The sequence below is a fragment of the Sarcophilus harrisii genome, chromosome 2 (genome assembly GCF_902635505.1).
Source record: "Sarcophilus harrisii chromosome 2, mSarHar1.11, whole genome shotgun sequence".
NCBI classification, from domain to species: domain Eukaryota; kingdom Metazoa; phylum Chordata; class Mammalia; order Dasyuromorphia; family Dasyuridae; genus Sarcophilus; species Sarcophilus harrisii.
The window spans coordinates 483,306,201-483,322,118 of record NC_045427.1 but is presented as its reverse complement, the minus strand read 5'-3'; the positions used below and the strand labels follow the sequence as shown (position 1 = coordinate 483,322,118).

The 15,918-nt window shown below is 43.2% G+C and overlaps 1 protein-coding gene across 5 annotated transcripts in view; it reads left to right on the top strand.

Annotated features, from left to right (window-relative positions):
* Positions 1–15,918, top strand: part of RAPGEF1 (Rap guanine nucleotide exchange factor 1) — a 183,053-nt gene that overhangs the window by 130,357 nt on the left and 36,778 nt on the right. For 4 of the 5 annotated variants that reach the window (XM_031954875.1, XM_031954876.1, XM_031954874.1 and 1 more), the window contains one exon: positions 1,565–1,723. The exons of the other annotated variant lie outside the window; for it this stretch is intronic. In XM_031954875.1, coding sequence (XP_031810735.1) covers positions 1,565–1,723 — 159 coding nt within the window. The remainder of the gene's footprint in view (positions 1–1,564; positions 1,724–15,918) is intronic. 5 annotated transcript variants of the gene reach the window in all.

Below are 15,918 nucleotides of genomic sequence, written 5' to 3'. Positions count from 1 at the left end.
TTCTGGTTCCACATTGGTGACTGTCCATGATGACTCATTGCTCCAAAATCTTCCTATTTGAAAAATGGTGTTTACTCTTAATTTTAAAAAAAGAGTCAGCCCCAAAGATAAACCCTAATCGGGGGCATCTGCTTGCCCCTAGAGACACTTGGAGTGTTCTTCAGGGTGGGTTCCTGCAGGTAGTATCCTCCCTGAAGCCCTTTTAGGCTCCTGGATCTTGCTTACATGGACACTTTTCTACAATTCGAGCCTGTCATTTCATCTTCTTTCCTTTGGTAAAAAGCAGACTGCCAGAAGGGAATCCAGACCCTTTCAGCTGGAAATAAGAGGTTTTGCTTCATCTGGTACCTTTTTAACAAGAAAAAGTAGAAGTCCCAGCATATTGGGTAATTTTAAAAATTGTTTTTCCCATAGCAAGAAGCTACCACGGTATTGGTCTGACTTTTCTTAGAAGCAAAAGCCAACTGGAGTATAAATTTCACTTTTTGCTTGCTCTTTAGTGTCAGGAGCAGGGTTGGTGTGATCATTCATCAAAAGTCTGTTCCTGACTTGTGGAGCATTTTCCCTGTCTCTTACCTCTGTTAAGTCCATGAGAATATCTGCATTGATAACCCTCTTTTAATGACCCCAGATAAACCGAGTCTTTCAGTTAGTAAAAATAGCCATTTCTAAAAATGTCTTGCAAATAGGTTTGCTTAAAGTGTTGCCATTTCCCAGTGATTACCTCTTCCCCAGTAAAATTTTCCTTTTTGACAAGTTAGTCACCAACACATAACAACATATTGGACAGCTCTGGAACTGTGCATGTAGAGTCTACCATCAGCCTAAACAGGGATGTTTTGGCCAAGTCTAGGGAGAACTCAAGTGAATGTCAAATGGCCTGGATTCTTGCTCTGGCTGTGTCCCTCACTACCTGAGTAACTTTGTGCAAATTGATTCCCTTCTCTAGGCATGCAGTTTCCCACCTGCAAATAGAAATAATCTCTGCTCACCCCACCCCCAGATGGTAACTAATAATGAAACCACTTTGAAAAAAGAGTTAAGAGGTAGGAGTGGAGGAGCTCACGCACAGAGGACTTGCTCCATTAAGGCCCCACAGAACCACGAAACATGAGTTTGCACAGAAGACTGTAAAATTCCTGTTGCTCTGTGAGATCTCATTTAGAATCGAAGTGCTTATTTTCTCCTAAGGCAGAAAGGGAATTCTTAGATGCAGACATTGCAAACACCCCATTCCCACAGACTTCTAGATTCCCCAGACAGGGACCCAAACGCTCACCTGAAGCCCTCCTCATCGCAGAGGTTGGCGCCGAGCTCTCTGATGCAGGGCCCCATGGAGGAGAGATTCCACGGGTCCCAATGGGCTTTTACATTGTTTTATGAAAACCTAACCTGTTTCCAGAATTCAGTGCCAGTGTCCGAGGCCGTTGATCTGCAGCAGGCGCTGTGCCTCTCTAAAGGGACTTAGTTTAGTGTTGTTTGGCCTACTTCCCCCTTATTCACACTCTGTTGTTGTTGCTTTTTTTTCTCCTTCCTCCCTTTGTGCCCTCTTGTTTCCATCCAGCAGGCCTCCTATGCTGCCTCTTCCTTCTCTTCTGTCTCCTACTGTGTCCAGCCAACTAAAGTGCCCTTCACGCCTGAGGACGCCAGTGCCACTCAGGGTCTCGGTATGTCCATCTCTAACTCCTTTCTCAGCCGGCACAGCTCCTTCCCTGTGCACTCGGTGAGTCTGCTCCTCCAGTTTCTTTACCTCCTGCATGTTGTGTCTCTGTGTCAGTGCCTCTGCCTGTCCTCTAGACTCTGTCTGCCTCCCTGGGGGATCCATGCTGGCAGCCACACCCTGATCAGAAAACCCCAGCTCTGCCTTCCAGCAGATAGTCTAGAAGGAGACAGGAAGGGTCGTCTCTCCAGGGCCCAGGCTGCACCTTGGAGGACGCAGGTGGGGAGAATCTGGCTTTACAATGCTCAGGCAGGTGCTGCAAGTCAGCCGGTCACCTGCAGGCACTCGGGCCCTGAACACTCCCCAGCTGAAAGGTCTCAATGGTGATGCTGTCCATCCCATTCCTCAATGGCTCAGTGATAAAAAGATAGCTTTTTCTATCTTGAAGCAGCAAAGGATGCTGACTGGCTGTGGAGCAGCTTAGTAGTTAGGGGCAGGGGGAATTTAGTCGGAGGGTTCTTAACTTGGAGAAGATCTATGAACTTGGTTGTGTTTTTTAATACTTTTGATAACCTTATTTCAGTACAACTGAATTATAATCCCATGCATTTTATTTTATGTATTATTTTGGGAAGGAATCCATAGATATCATCAGACTGCCAAAGGATTCCAGGACACAAAAAGTTAACTCCTGATTTAGTATCTTAAAATAATCATTGGGACCTCTGATTTTTTTGTCTGTGTTTTGCTGCTACTTGCTTTATTACCTCGAGCAAATCCCTGACCTTTAGATCTAAACTGCTCTCATTTTCTTTGTGATCACTATGTTGTCTAGGGAATTCAATTCAGTTAATTCATCAAGGATTTAAGCACTTAGTGTGTGCCTACAAAATGTAACCAGCACAGAGAATAAAAAGCTCAAAATAAAGCAACCAAAAATTCTCATCATCATTAAAAACCAAGAACAGGGAATCATTTACATAATGCTTCATACAGGGGCAGAGAGTGTTGGATAAGGAGTCAAAAACACTTGAATTTAGATCCTGCCTTAGAACTCATAGCAGGCCCAGATAGTGATGTCCCCGTGTAGTAAAAAGCCAGTGTCCCTCCCCAACACTCTCTTGTCTAGGCCAATATCCCCCAGCAGCCCTCCTGTCACAGCCTTCCTTACCTGAAATCCTTCTGATGCTCCTGGTCATCGACTATGCTCTTTATCCATGCACAGAATGAAGTCAGAATTGTTCTGGTAGACACATATCATTTACTCTCTTTGGGTAGAACTTCATCTTTATTAGTGCTAGTAACCCTTGCAGCAGTTTAGGGGTGTGATCTCAAGTGGGTGGGATATTTTTTTAAGAAATAAATTTCAGGGGAGGGAGTTGACAGAAAAGAATTACTTGGTGTATTTAAGCACATCATAGTCTATGGAGCACTGAAGTAGTTCTGAGACATTTCATATTTGAAAGATATTGTTCCAGTTAGTTCATAAACATTTATTAAATGATTACCCTGTACCACACACTGGGGATACAAAGAAAGGCCACAGCTCCTGCCCTCATGGAGTTTCCATTATAATAAGAGAGACACCATGTATAAAAGAAAGTACAAGAAAAGATGGAAGTTAGCCTTACAGAAGACTCTGTTAAGATCCCAAGGGGTTGGCCAAAAGAAAGTGCTTCAGCTGGGGCCCAAAATGCATCTTGTAATGTGTTAAATGCTTAGAATATTTGATAACTGACACACTGAAATGCAAAAAGGTGGTTTGTTCTAGCATAGTACCCTTGTGTTAATCATCTTTCTGACCTTAGTATCTGAGAGATGAAACAAAGCCAGCTAGTAGGGTTTGGAACGCTACCAGGAAACATCCTTTAACCCTAGACAGACCACTCTTGTACTACAGGTTTGTTAGAACTCAGACTCATCACAGCATAGGGAGCTGGGGAAATACAGCTAAGGGTAAGGGCATTTTAAAGACATTGAAAGTATCCTAGGTCACACTACCCAACCCCATTTCCCCAAAAATTTATTGTCAAAAAAAACCCACTTAAGTGAATTTGTAGGGTCTACTTAAGATTAAGCTGTAGGCACCTACTAATTATTAAAGATTGAAATTTGGGATCTAACTATCATTCCCATACCCAGATAGAAAGCAATTGGTGCTAATTATTAAATTAATTTTTTTGCTCAGCTCTGTGTTACATTGTGCTAGCAGCTGGTAGAGATCCAGTGATAATCAAGTTTCTCTATTAATTAACATGGGACTATTAATTTGCATTGTGCAAAAAAGCAAAACCCTTCTTTAATCCTTACTGGAGCAATAAAGCCAATGCAGAGAATAGATGAGTCAGGCAAATCAGTGACAGAGCACAGATCTCTCCTCTCTGCCCCTGAGATCTGCCTTGCTCAGTGACACCACACTGTACCCACTTCAAGAAGCATCCTGAAGCTCTGGATAAAGGCTGTGTGGTGCAGCCCCATTCCCAAGACAAGGTGCTATGTACAGGTAGAAGGAGGTAGAAGGAGAAAAGCATCTAAAATCCCTAGAGGTAGCCTCTTTTATCTTTAGGGAGCCTTTGAAGGCGTTGCAGTCTTGTCGAATGCTTGGCATTCAACAGAGTGCTGGAGGTAAAGTCAGGAAAAGCTGGATTCAAATTCAAAACCTACCAAGTCCCTTTTTTCCTGTTTTCTCATTTTGAAAATAGGGATAATTATTATAGCACCAACCTCCCAAATCGTGAGTCTAAAAATAAAAAATATATATATAAAGTACTTCACAACTTCACAACAAACCTGTAAATGAATGTTTGTTTACTCATTATTATTATAGGATTATGATAAGTCTCTTCTCCATGGTAGGCACATATCATTTTCTCTCTTTGGATAGAGCTTCATCTTTATTAGTGCTAGGTTTTTAGAAGGTACTTTTGGAGAGAAGCTGTGTTGATCAGCCCAACAAGGATTGTCCTGAATAACCAATATTATGCCTGGAATGGTCTCATAGCACAGTGAGCAGGGCACCAGGTTTGAAGTCAGTAGATCTGCATTCAAGTCTTGCTTATGTCATGTCTGCCTGATTTAAGGGAAGTCACTCAGTCTTTCTGAGCCTTACCTATATAATGAATTCAATTGGATTAGATGGTGTAAAAGAGCCCGTCCAGTTCTAACCCTATGTAGACAAAGTTATTTAAAGTTTTTAAAAAGTCCTTACCTGAATAACAAAAAGTGACTTCTCTATTACTCCCTATCTATATCTTTCATTCACTTTGTTTGAATGAAATTTTTTTTCATGCTCCACTTTCTGTCCATTTTTCTAACTGTATTGCTGTCCGAGTCCTTCAGAGTGCTCCTGGCCTCCTCTGCTGCCCCTGCTTTTCTGGCGCTGGTCCCAGCTTCCCTGTGGGCTATACTCTCAGCTCAGCCTGCACAGTTTGACTCATATTGCACAGGCTGTGTGTCCTTCCCTTCTCTCCCCTCCCCTTAATACTGACCCGTCTACAGCTATTCCCCATCTCTGAGTCCTTTCCAAATTGGACATCTACATTCCTAATATGGCTTCTCTTTCCCATAGCCTTTTCTTTTTCTTGACGTGTGTGTGTGTGTGTGTGTGTGTGTGTGTGTGTGTGTGGTAAGTTCTAGCTTTTCTAGCTTATTGTTATAGGAGAATTTGGATTGAATCCCTGTGCACTAATTCTAATTTAGTTCTAATGATTTAATTAAAAAAAAAAACCAAAAAACCTCTTTATACTTGTCAGACTTATGTGTGCCCTGAAAATATGAGATGAAAAAAGCTAGAAAAATCTTCCTTTCCTACTCCTTCCTCCAACACACATGTGTTCACATTACATGCATGTTCACACTTAGACATTCACACATATGCACAAATCTCCCTCCATAACTGAGACCCATGGTGTTTACTATTAGATACAATGGCTATGAGATTGGAGAATATTTTTATTTTTTTACTATTGTGACTTCTAAAATGAAATTTGGAAAAAGAGCATTTGTCTACAGTCCTAGATTTTAAGAAGCTGATTTGAAATGTTCTGAAGGACTGGTTTTCTGAAAAATCTTTATGATGAGGAAATCCAAGTTATTTCACCTTGAGAGCTTTGGAGGAGAAACACACACACACACACACACACACACACACACACACCCCTCCATAAAGCAGCTGGTACACCACCCTAGGAAAAAACAGGATAACTTGGAGATGTCGGGCCTCAGTGGTGCCCCAGCACATATGTTCATACCAGAAGGCTTGCCTTAATGTAGATTGTAACTTCTGTGTAGCACTCCATCCTCCCTTGTCAATATAATTGTGAGAAAGATATTTTTTCCCTATTTACATTGTGTCCTAAATCCAGGAAGGGAAGTGTGTGAGGAGACCATCTTTTTGAGTTTTAGAGGACAATGTAGCCCTGAGAGCACCAGATTTAGAGCCAGATGATGTAGCTTCTCGTTGAAGTTCTGCTCCTGGGTCCCCCCGGCCCATCTGCAGGCTTAGTGGGACCAGAATCAGACCCTGACAGTCCCTCCCCACTGTAAGGTTCGTGACGTCCCAATGCCAGGAGAGCGTGCAGAAGCTCCAGCTTCCCTCCATCCTCTGGAGTTCTCTGGGCCCTGTGGCAAGATCAGGACAACTGCAGGGCTCCCATTTGCCAGTCACTGTGTTGAGCAGTGGAGGTGTGAACGTGAACAATGGAGCTTGAATGAGAGGAGGCAGGAAGGCAACACAAGAGGAAGCATGGAAGGGAAGGGAAAGGAAGGGAAGGGAACTGAGATGGTCCAGAAGAGTAGAAGGACAAGATCCGGCAGGGGGGCCTCTGGGGTGGAGTGTGGCCCCCAGCCCAGGCCAGGACAAGACCCTGTGCAGCCCTTGGCACAGAAGAAGGCGCTGGCTGCCTTCTCCTTCAAGGCTCACGCTCTTGCCTCTTTGGGCTCCATACCCTTACCCCCACTTGTTTTCCCCATGAGGACACAGGATAGAAGAGGGAAGAAGGCAGAGTTTGGAACAGAAGCCCAGCATCAGGTCTCATTGGGACGCTTGCGCCGTGGCCACGGGCAAACCCTGTAACCTTTCCAAAGCTCAGCTTCCTCATTGGGAACATGGTCATAATGACACCAGGTTGTTGAGAAGCTCTGACTGCTACAGTGAGTACCCTGTAAATATGGGTCGTTGTTATGTGGGCCGTGAGAAGCTGCATGGGACCAGAGGGCCCGCCGCCACGGCAGGAAGACCTGATTTCAGGTCTCCGATACCTGCTTGTAATCATGGGGTGATTGCATGACTCATCAGTGCCTGTAACTGGTCCTCAGCTCGGTGGGAATTTCCATACCAGGAAGTCCTCCCTACAGACAGATTCGCAGAACTGGACCCAAAAAGGAAGAGGGAAGTGGGCAAACGAGGCTAGGAGGGCTGCTGGCCTGGCCCCGACAGCCAGCCTGGCAGGAGGCATGGACTCTAGCTGCTGTGAAAGACTGACTTTTGGGAAGTGGTTTCGACTCTAGACTTCCTTAATATTCTTCTTCCCAGCCCTGGGGATGTGACCAAGCTGGCTCTAAAACTCTTTACTATATTTTGCCTCCAAGAGTCTGTCTCAGTTCCGAGCCCCTGTGGAAAAACGTGGTGGTGGTGGCTAAACAATGGTGAAGATAACAGCAATTCAGATTGCCCATGGCCTTTGTCCGGTCCCTGCCTTGCCCCCCACAGGGTCCTTGCAGGTGGCAGTACTGAAGCAGCCAAGTCACTTGCTCAGGGCCTCGCTGTGCACTTGTGACCAGCTCAGGATGCTATGGCAGGACTCAAACCCGTTGGCTTAATGGAAAAGAGAGGAGAAAACCGGCATCAGAAATCTTTCTTACTTTCATGCTTTCACCTGAGCAGCCAGAGCAGCCGTTTGACCCCTCAATGTTCTTCCCTGGGATTTGGCTTTAGAAATCTGATAGGAAGAGGGCACTGGCTCTGCTCTTGGCCAGCCAGGACAGGACAGATGGAGTTTCAGCAGTGTCTTGCTGGTGGGCAAGGATTTTTTAGGTGAGGGTTGTGTTTGGGGACCCTCGGATGGGATGGAGGTAGGGCTTCCTGTCTTCATGCAGCTAGATAGCTCATGTACTCCCGCAGTGGCTTGAATGCTCAGCATTCTTGGACAAGTTTGTGCCTATTAAAAAAGGTCTTCTGGTCCCATTCTAACCACAGCCGTGCTCTGTGGATTGGTGCTCAAGGACCTTCACTATCTAATGTGTATCTGCCAATTCTTTTCATACCACTTCCCTACAGAAAACCCCAGCCCCGGCCAGACATTATTTTCTGGAAAACACACTAGATTAGATTGGTTCCCAATCTCAGTTTCATTTCTAACTAGCCATGTGATCTAGAATAAGAGCCCTCACTTCCCTGAACTTCTGTTCCGTATCTGAAAATTAAGAGGATCCAACCACGATGTCCCTAAGAGACATCCTTCTGCTCTCTTCCTGCTCCAGAATTCTTTTATTTGCTAGGTGGCTCAATGGATAGACCTGGAGTCAGGAAGTCCGAGTTCAAATCTTTCCTCAGACACTTACTAGATCTTAACATCTATCTGCTCAGTAAAATGGACATAGTAATAGTATCTATTTCCCAGGGTTGTTGTGATGATAAAAATGAGGTATTATTTATAAAGTGCTTTGCAAATTGTAAATTGCTATAAAATGCTAGCTGCTATTATTACTTATTGTTCCCTGAATATGACATGCTCATGATAACAACTTATGCTTAAATAATGAGATTTCCTTCTACCTTATATGTACCTGATTTTTTTTACACGTTTCTCCCATTAGAACAGAAGCTCCTCAAGGGCCTTTCTTTGTACCCACAGGGCTTAGCATAGTAAAGTGCTTAGTAAATGCTTATTTTCTGATTGATTAACCGACCTAGTATAGCAACCTGGTAAGGTGTTTAGTACAAGCATTGTCGTCCTGGTTTCAGCTGAGGAAACCAAGACTCAAGAGATTAAGTGCCTTATCCATGGTCACAAAGCTAGGAAATATTAGAATCTGAGCTTTTCTTCCTCTCCATTTCTTACTTCCTACTTTTTGATTAATCAATTAACCAGCATTTTTCAAGGCCCAGTACTAGACCCACACCTTCCACAAAACTTTCCCAGATTTCCAGCTCTTAGTAACTAGTCTATCCCATGAAACCCTGTAATGCACATTTAGTTGGATTCTGTCTTGTGCTATCATATTCTGTTTATACCTGTGTCCTATCTCCCAGTTAGCTAGGTTGAATGAACACTTGAAAGGCAAGATCTTTCCCTAAAGCCCCTTCCCAGAGTACTGCATCTGATAGAAACTCCCTAACTGTTGACTGTTAACAACTTGAGTAAGGCAAGAGGCCTGTAACAGTTCTACCTTTTTTTAGGCTGCACGTCTTGGTTTCTTGCTGTCCCATCAGTCCCCACTCTGTCCACAGCCAAGACAGCCTTAGTGGTGACCAGGCCCTGCGGTGCTTTTGTACTGTGGACAGAGGACTACTTCCTCCAGAACTGACCCCAAAGGGCTTTTGCCTGATGAATTTTTGTTTAAAGTTCTGTGGGTAATCGCTGTCTACTTGGCTCTTGTTGCGTGGTTTTGCTTTTCCGGTTCTGCCCTACCCTTACTTTTTGTTCTTCCTGAAACCAAAAACTGGGTGATGGTTTGACTATCACTATCCCCCCCAAACACACTTTTGAAAGCTGAAGTTTTGACAGCATTCACACTTTCTTCTCCAGTGATTTGAGTCTACCTTGTTGATCTTCCAAACCAAAGTGAATTCAGACCTACTTAGAAACTAAGAATTCCAGAGATGATATGGGACCTTAAATATAATCTCACGCTTTGCCCCACCCCCTTTGCACAGTTAAAAAAAGAAAACAGAAGCTGGAGGAAGGGAGCTGATTTGACTAGTCATATAGAGAGTTAGTGGTTGAATCAGAACTAAAACCTAGGCCTCCTTACTTTTGGCCCAATGTTCTTTCACGCATCTAATCCCAGAGAAGAAGGCTATAGGGCTCTTATGAGCTTTTAGAAATATTTATTTAATAAAGTAATTAGATATTAGTATTAGTACTTATTTGATATTTTAATTGAATATGAATATAAATCATTGATGAAAATGGCTTCTGGTCTTAATATGAAAGCTGCCCCAGTGGTCCCACTTCCAGCCCTTTATTGAGTTGGTAGTTACAAAATACTTTGGGCCTCCATTAAGACCAGAATCCACTTGACGTAAGGCAAGAAGAGAGCAGGCCTCAATTTTCACCTCTTACTTTCTAACACAGAGTTTATGATTAATATCTATTTACATCATTTGGGAGAAACTAGTGCCCTACGTGCATCAAAAGGAGGGTAATTTTATCATCCCTATGACTTTATAAGATAGATTATGCTGATTCCCTTTTTTATTTAAAAAAAAAAACCAAAACAGATAGGGAAATCAAGACTTAGAAAGGCTGAACCAGAATCAAAACTAGAAGCAGAGACTTCTCACTGACTGGCATAGCATTAGTCATATATAGTTTAGTAATTTAATAAATACTGAGATCTGTAAGAGTCATAACAGAATCACTTTAAAGCAGGAAGGGACTTAGAGGTCATCATTGAACCAAGCTTTCTCTCTTCATTTTCCAGATGAAGCATAAAAAGTTAAGTGACTTGCTTAGAATCATAGCTATCACCTAGGACAAGAGTCAAAGACAAGCCTCCCTCATTCCAAGATCAGTGCTCTAGCCACTGTGCCGAGCTACCTCTCTAAAGGCGAGAGGCAGAGAAAAGAAAGATCTGTGGGTTGGGCTCTTGACAGTGACATTTCTTTTCTTTGTATTTTGAAACATCATAGCATATCTGTGTTCCCTAAATAGAGTTCCAATTAGAGGATAAATTAGATCCCCAGTCATGCTGTTTAAATCAGAGCATTCTAAAAATAATGTGATGAGATTTCTAGGACTGAATCTGAGTCTGTTCCTACCATCTACTAAATCTGTAGCAGTCGATAATATTAAGGTCAATACTTAACAAGCAATGTGCTGAGTCTCTAACAACATGCTGGATATACTTGGAAAAACTTTAATTAGCCATGGAGCCATTGGTGAAAAATGTGGATGAGGGAATGCTATATATATATTTTTAAGTCTTGTGATTTAAGTTGCAAGAAAGCCTTGTGTAAGAAGGAACTTTTAAAAATCTCATTGTCCTCCATCTCACTATTCAGAATACTCCAAGCAGAATATTTTCACAGAATTTTCAGATGACACAAATAAATTTCATACCAGAATACAGTAGGGCTAAGATATGATGCTGTAAAAACTGTCCCTGGATTTCTTCCTGATGAGGATGTGGCCCTTCAGGAATCCAATATCTTGTTAGTCACCAAATAATTCACAAGATCAAGAAAAATTTTTTAAAAACAACAAAGATTGTGTATGGGCCAGCCAGCCTAGGAGTCTATCTCTGGTGCTGCCATCCTGGGATTGTTTTATGAGAGAAAATGTATTATTTTCCATGACATTAACTTAAAAACTCTCTTCTCTTGGCAGTATACAAAATGCATTTGTCACCTGGTGTTTTGTAATTGTCTAAACCATGGAGTTCCAAAGTTTGTCTCTGAATACCAAAAAAGAAAAAAGGCTCATCTATTAAGTCCTAGGCAAGTGTATACATAGGGAATGACAGAAAGAGCCCTGACTTGGAGTCAGGAGATGCCAGGATTCAAATCGGGGATCTAATGACATTGTGTGACTATAGAAACCCACTAAGCCTTTGCTTCTACTTCTGTGAAAGGAGTTTGCTTTATCCGTAAAAATCACAGAAGAATAAATATGCTTGTTTAATTAGTTCACAGAGTTATTGCGAGTAAATTGCCTTGTAATCCTTTAAGTATTCAAGGTGAACCCTTGTGAGCTGTTGTTATTATAAGCAAAGACTAAGTCGAGACCAAAGAAGGAGAGGATTTGCCTTAAATTTCCCCAAATTCGTTTCCAGGAAATGTTATCCAGAGGAGCCCGAGGTTGCTTTGCTATGAATAAAAGCCATCAGTCAGGAGAAGCACACTGGCCTGGCATCTCCTAAGAGACTGTGCCAACTTTTTTTTCTCCCTTCCCCCACCTCCTGGGGGCCTTATGCGATGCTGCTCTGCAGCTGTTAAAAGACCCAGTCTTCCATCCAAAATAAATAAAATTAGTAGCAACATTTATTTAGGAATTGAGTATCTCTAGTTGAAAGAAGCCTTGTTCTGAAAACAAAAATGGCTTAGTACCAGTGTTGAGTTATGCGATCCAAAGATCATTACTGACAACAGTGCTAGAATGTGGCTGGTTGGGTATTTTCCCACTGATATTTTCCTTGCAAAACAGCAAGCCCAAATCTAACTAGAAAAGCCAAGTTTCCCTTTGGTGCATTCAGTCTTATTATCCTGTTTTCACTGTTGAGTCAATAAAAATTGAATTGAAAAATTCCCACTATGGGAAGCAGCTGCCCATGGAATCCCAAAGTGAGAGCTTGTCTGTTTTGTTAAGTGGTTTCTGAAATTAGTGAAGTCGGTGACCTGCCCTGGACAGAGATGACCAGCTCTTGTCCTTCCCAAGCCCTCCACCACATCAATAAGTCCATTCATTTACATTATCACTTTCCCCTGTCATTAACTGGATCAAAGAGCTCTATTAAGCCTGGCACAGGAACACTCTTGCAAAAGACTGGGCTCTCTAAGTAACTGGGGAGCAGTTTAGTGCCAAGTCCTGGTGCTGGGTCTCTCAGTTGCTACAGAAGGACAGTCCTCTGTGACCATCTCCTGGTATTCTTTGAATTTGCAGAATGAAGCAGAATATCTGTTACTGAACTTTTTCATTTAAAGCTCTTCTCTTCTTCTTCCCCCACCTTGTCGAAAGAATATCCAACCTGTCCTCAAAGGCACCATTCCCACCACAGCTAATAGAGAAAGTCTCATTTTGTAAGTTGTTTGCATGTTTCCTTCCTTCCAGTCTAAACTTGGGAATGAATGGTGACCTTGGGAGATCCAGCCATCCCTAAGAAGGGCTGTGACTCTGACCTTGTTTTAGAATGGTAGATACTGACTGACTCACCTTAAGATGTGTTTATCCTCCTTTACCTTCTCATCCAGAATATTTAATGGAGCAATCCAGTTGTAATGTTAGGCACACATGTGACTCCCAGCAATGAGCTGTGAGCCCTAATGATTTATGGGGTGTTTGGTTGGGTCACAGCCCATTAAAACTATCTGACTAACAGGCCATGATTAGCTGCATCCTCCATCCTTTCTACATCTACATATCTCTATATCTCAGCCCTCATCTGCTCCTTTCTTTCACACTCCCAGCATCACCCTGCATAGTGCCTTCCTGTAAGGCATCCTTTTACAAGTCAGCTGCCGAGTCAAGGAGACCACAGGCAAGTGAAACAGTGAATTTAGACTCCTTGTGGCCAGCTCCTCCTCCCTCCTCCTTTGCAGAGAAAGCCAGGCAAGTGGCCCAGAGCCCGCTGGGTTCTCACTGGAGCCTTGTGTTGGATGAATGGTCTGCTGTGCTGGAGGCAGACGTAGGGCTTCATTACAGACTTGGCCACTCGCACGCTTTCAGCAGATAAGGGACTGGTATGCATAGAGCACTGTGCTCAGAATCGAATCTTATGAAATAGCAGGTTTAGAGAGACTCGGTGGGGCGAGGTTCGTGGAACCGGCCATCTAGGAGAGAAAAGCCCAAGTGACTGTTACAGGGGATCCTATGGAGGAGTGTCAGAGGTGTGGGCCGTGCCAGGGGAGGAAGGGTGTGACTGGGGGGAAGGAATTGGGAGTCCCCCTTAGCAGTACTGGCTCCACTTCCTAATTTGTAAAGTTTCCAAAAGCTCCTTCCATCTCTAGATCTATAGACCCATTGATTGTGCCCCAAAGGATGGGAATTCAACAGGCAGAGTAGGAAAGAATGTTCCAGCCATGAAATGGAGTGTGAGGGAAAGTGCAAAGATCCTTTATGGGTGTTAAATGGATGAAGTATCTCTATCAATTAGTCTATAAGCACTTATTAAGTGCCTGCTGGGTGTAGGGTGCCAAGAACACAAAGAAGAAGTGACCCTATCCTCAGGAAGCTAGCATTCTGTCAGGAGATCTCCCAAAGACCTAAATAGGTCTTTCCTAAATAGGTACACCATCTTTTTTCTCTCTCCCCTCCCCAACTTATTCTTGTGGGCAGGTGACTTTTTTATGTATTACAACCATCTAACATCTGTGAATTTGGAGTCTCTGAGCAGGGAAATGTGGTTCAGAGGAAAAAATTCCTGAATTCAAGGTTAAGAGGCTTAGATTCAAACCTTCTTTCTTCCACTCACTACTTGAGTGACTTAGGGGCAAATCATCCAACTTTTCTGGGCCTCTAGCCCCCTATCTTCAAGATGAGGTTATACCATCCTATCTCCAAGCTACTAGTGTGACTTTGGACAAGTCATGGAACCCCTCTGGCAGTTTCTGTTCCTGTAAAATTCCAGGGCACTGATAACGGTACATGGTATCCACCTCCTGTGGGAGAAGCAATGGACTCAAGATGCAGAGTAAGACATCCGTAGGTCTTGGGGCTTGGCCAAGGTGGCAGTTTATTTTGCTTGATTATGCATATTTGTTACAAAAGCTTTGTTTTTCTTCAGGGTTGGGGGTGGGGTAGGAATGTGGGCAGGAGAAAAAATAAGTGCTTGTTAATTGAAAAAAATTTACTTTTTAAAAGAAGGGAGAGTGTGAAATAGATGGTTTCAGGGCCCTCTGACCCCAGGATTCTCCGGTTATAAAATAGTAACTGTAAGATAAGTTAACCATACTAACAGTGTTCTTCAAGAGACATCATACACATAACATTTCACATCACCTTTCCAAAACACTATGTACAAGTATGCCTGTCTCCAGACAGGCAGCTCAGAGTGTTACAAAATCCTCAACCCAAACAAGCTTTTCCTGGCTATAAATAAAAATTCCCCACTGCATAGAATGTTGCTGCCTGTCTGAAGCCTAGAAGCCGGCACCAACCAGACTCTAAAATAAACTCCAGGCGGTGATTTGGTGGGGAGGCCATGGGATGGACAGCATCTCCTTCCTCCCTGCCCCTATGAATAAAGATGATCTCTAGCAGCTTGAAAAAGATTCCTATGGGCAATCAATAGTGACTGGCACTGATTGACATGCGGATGGCAACAGGCTGTGCCATAGCATTGCCATACACTACTAAGAAGCAGAAATGGGGACCTTTGTGGCAATGAGAGATGGTCCCCGCCATTACCAAGCCCCTCCCCTTGTTTCAAAGGTACTTTATGTGTTTGGCTCTTGTCCCAGCACGACTGCATAGTTTGAATACCAGAGTTCCTTAAAGGCCGGCTGAGCTTCGAAGGGAAGGGAGGGGCTGGCCAGGAGCTTTTGTCCAAGTGACACAATCAGAAATGCCCCACTTCTGTTCCTGCTTTCACATACCCCCCCCCCCCCCCATCCCTCTGACCTCTGTGGTCCATGCTACTAGTGAAGTTTCCCAGTGGATTTGTTCTCTAGCTAATATTGATGACCAGTATAAGCATGTCCCATGCAGGTCCCCAACATGGAAAAGGGACTCTAATTATTGTTTTCCTCTCAATTCAACAATCATTTATTAAGTAAATGTGTGTATATATGTTTATGCACACTTACTCTATATGTCAGACACCACGCTAGACCTGATGACACAAGTTTACAAAGAGATCCAGCCTCAGGATCAGGATGGCCTGGTTTAAATCCCACCTCTGTGATCTTTGTACAGTCACGGTATCATCCCAGTGCCCCTAGGCAGTTCTCTCAGACTCAGCTGCAGATCTATATTGGGAGAGGGCATTTCTTCATTGCCGATGAAATTGCAGGTACAGACCCAAAGGACCTACTTCATTACTTGTGAGATCATATATTTTAGGTGTGCTGCAAACCTTAAAACACTAGATAACAGCTCATATTGTTATTACTCTAATAATGGGAAATCTGATCCATACCAGATGTAATAAGAGAATTTGGAAGAGATCTAATTTTTGATGGTAGAGGAAATCAGAAGAGGCTACATGGAGGTGTTTGTACCTGTGTTGTGTTTTCAAGGGTTAGAAAGAAAAGGTTCTTACCAGTAAAGATGGGAAGAGAATGTACTCTAGTATGAGGGTGGATTGGTACAGAAAAGGACCCAGATCAGTTGGGCCAGAGCCCAGAGCACATGAAAGTGTACTGTGATATGTCATTGGGA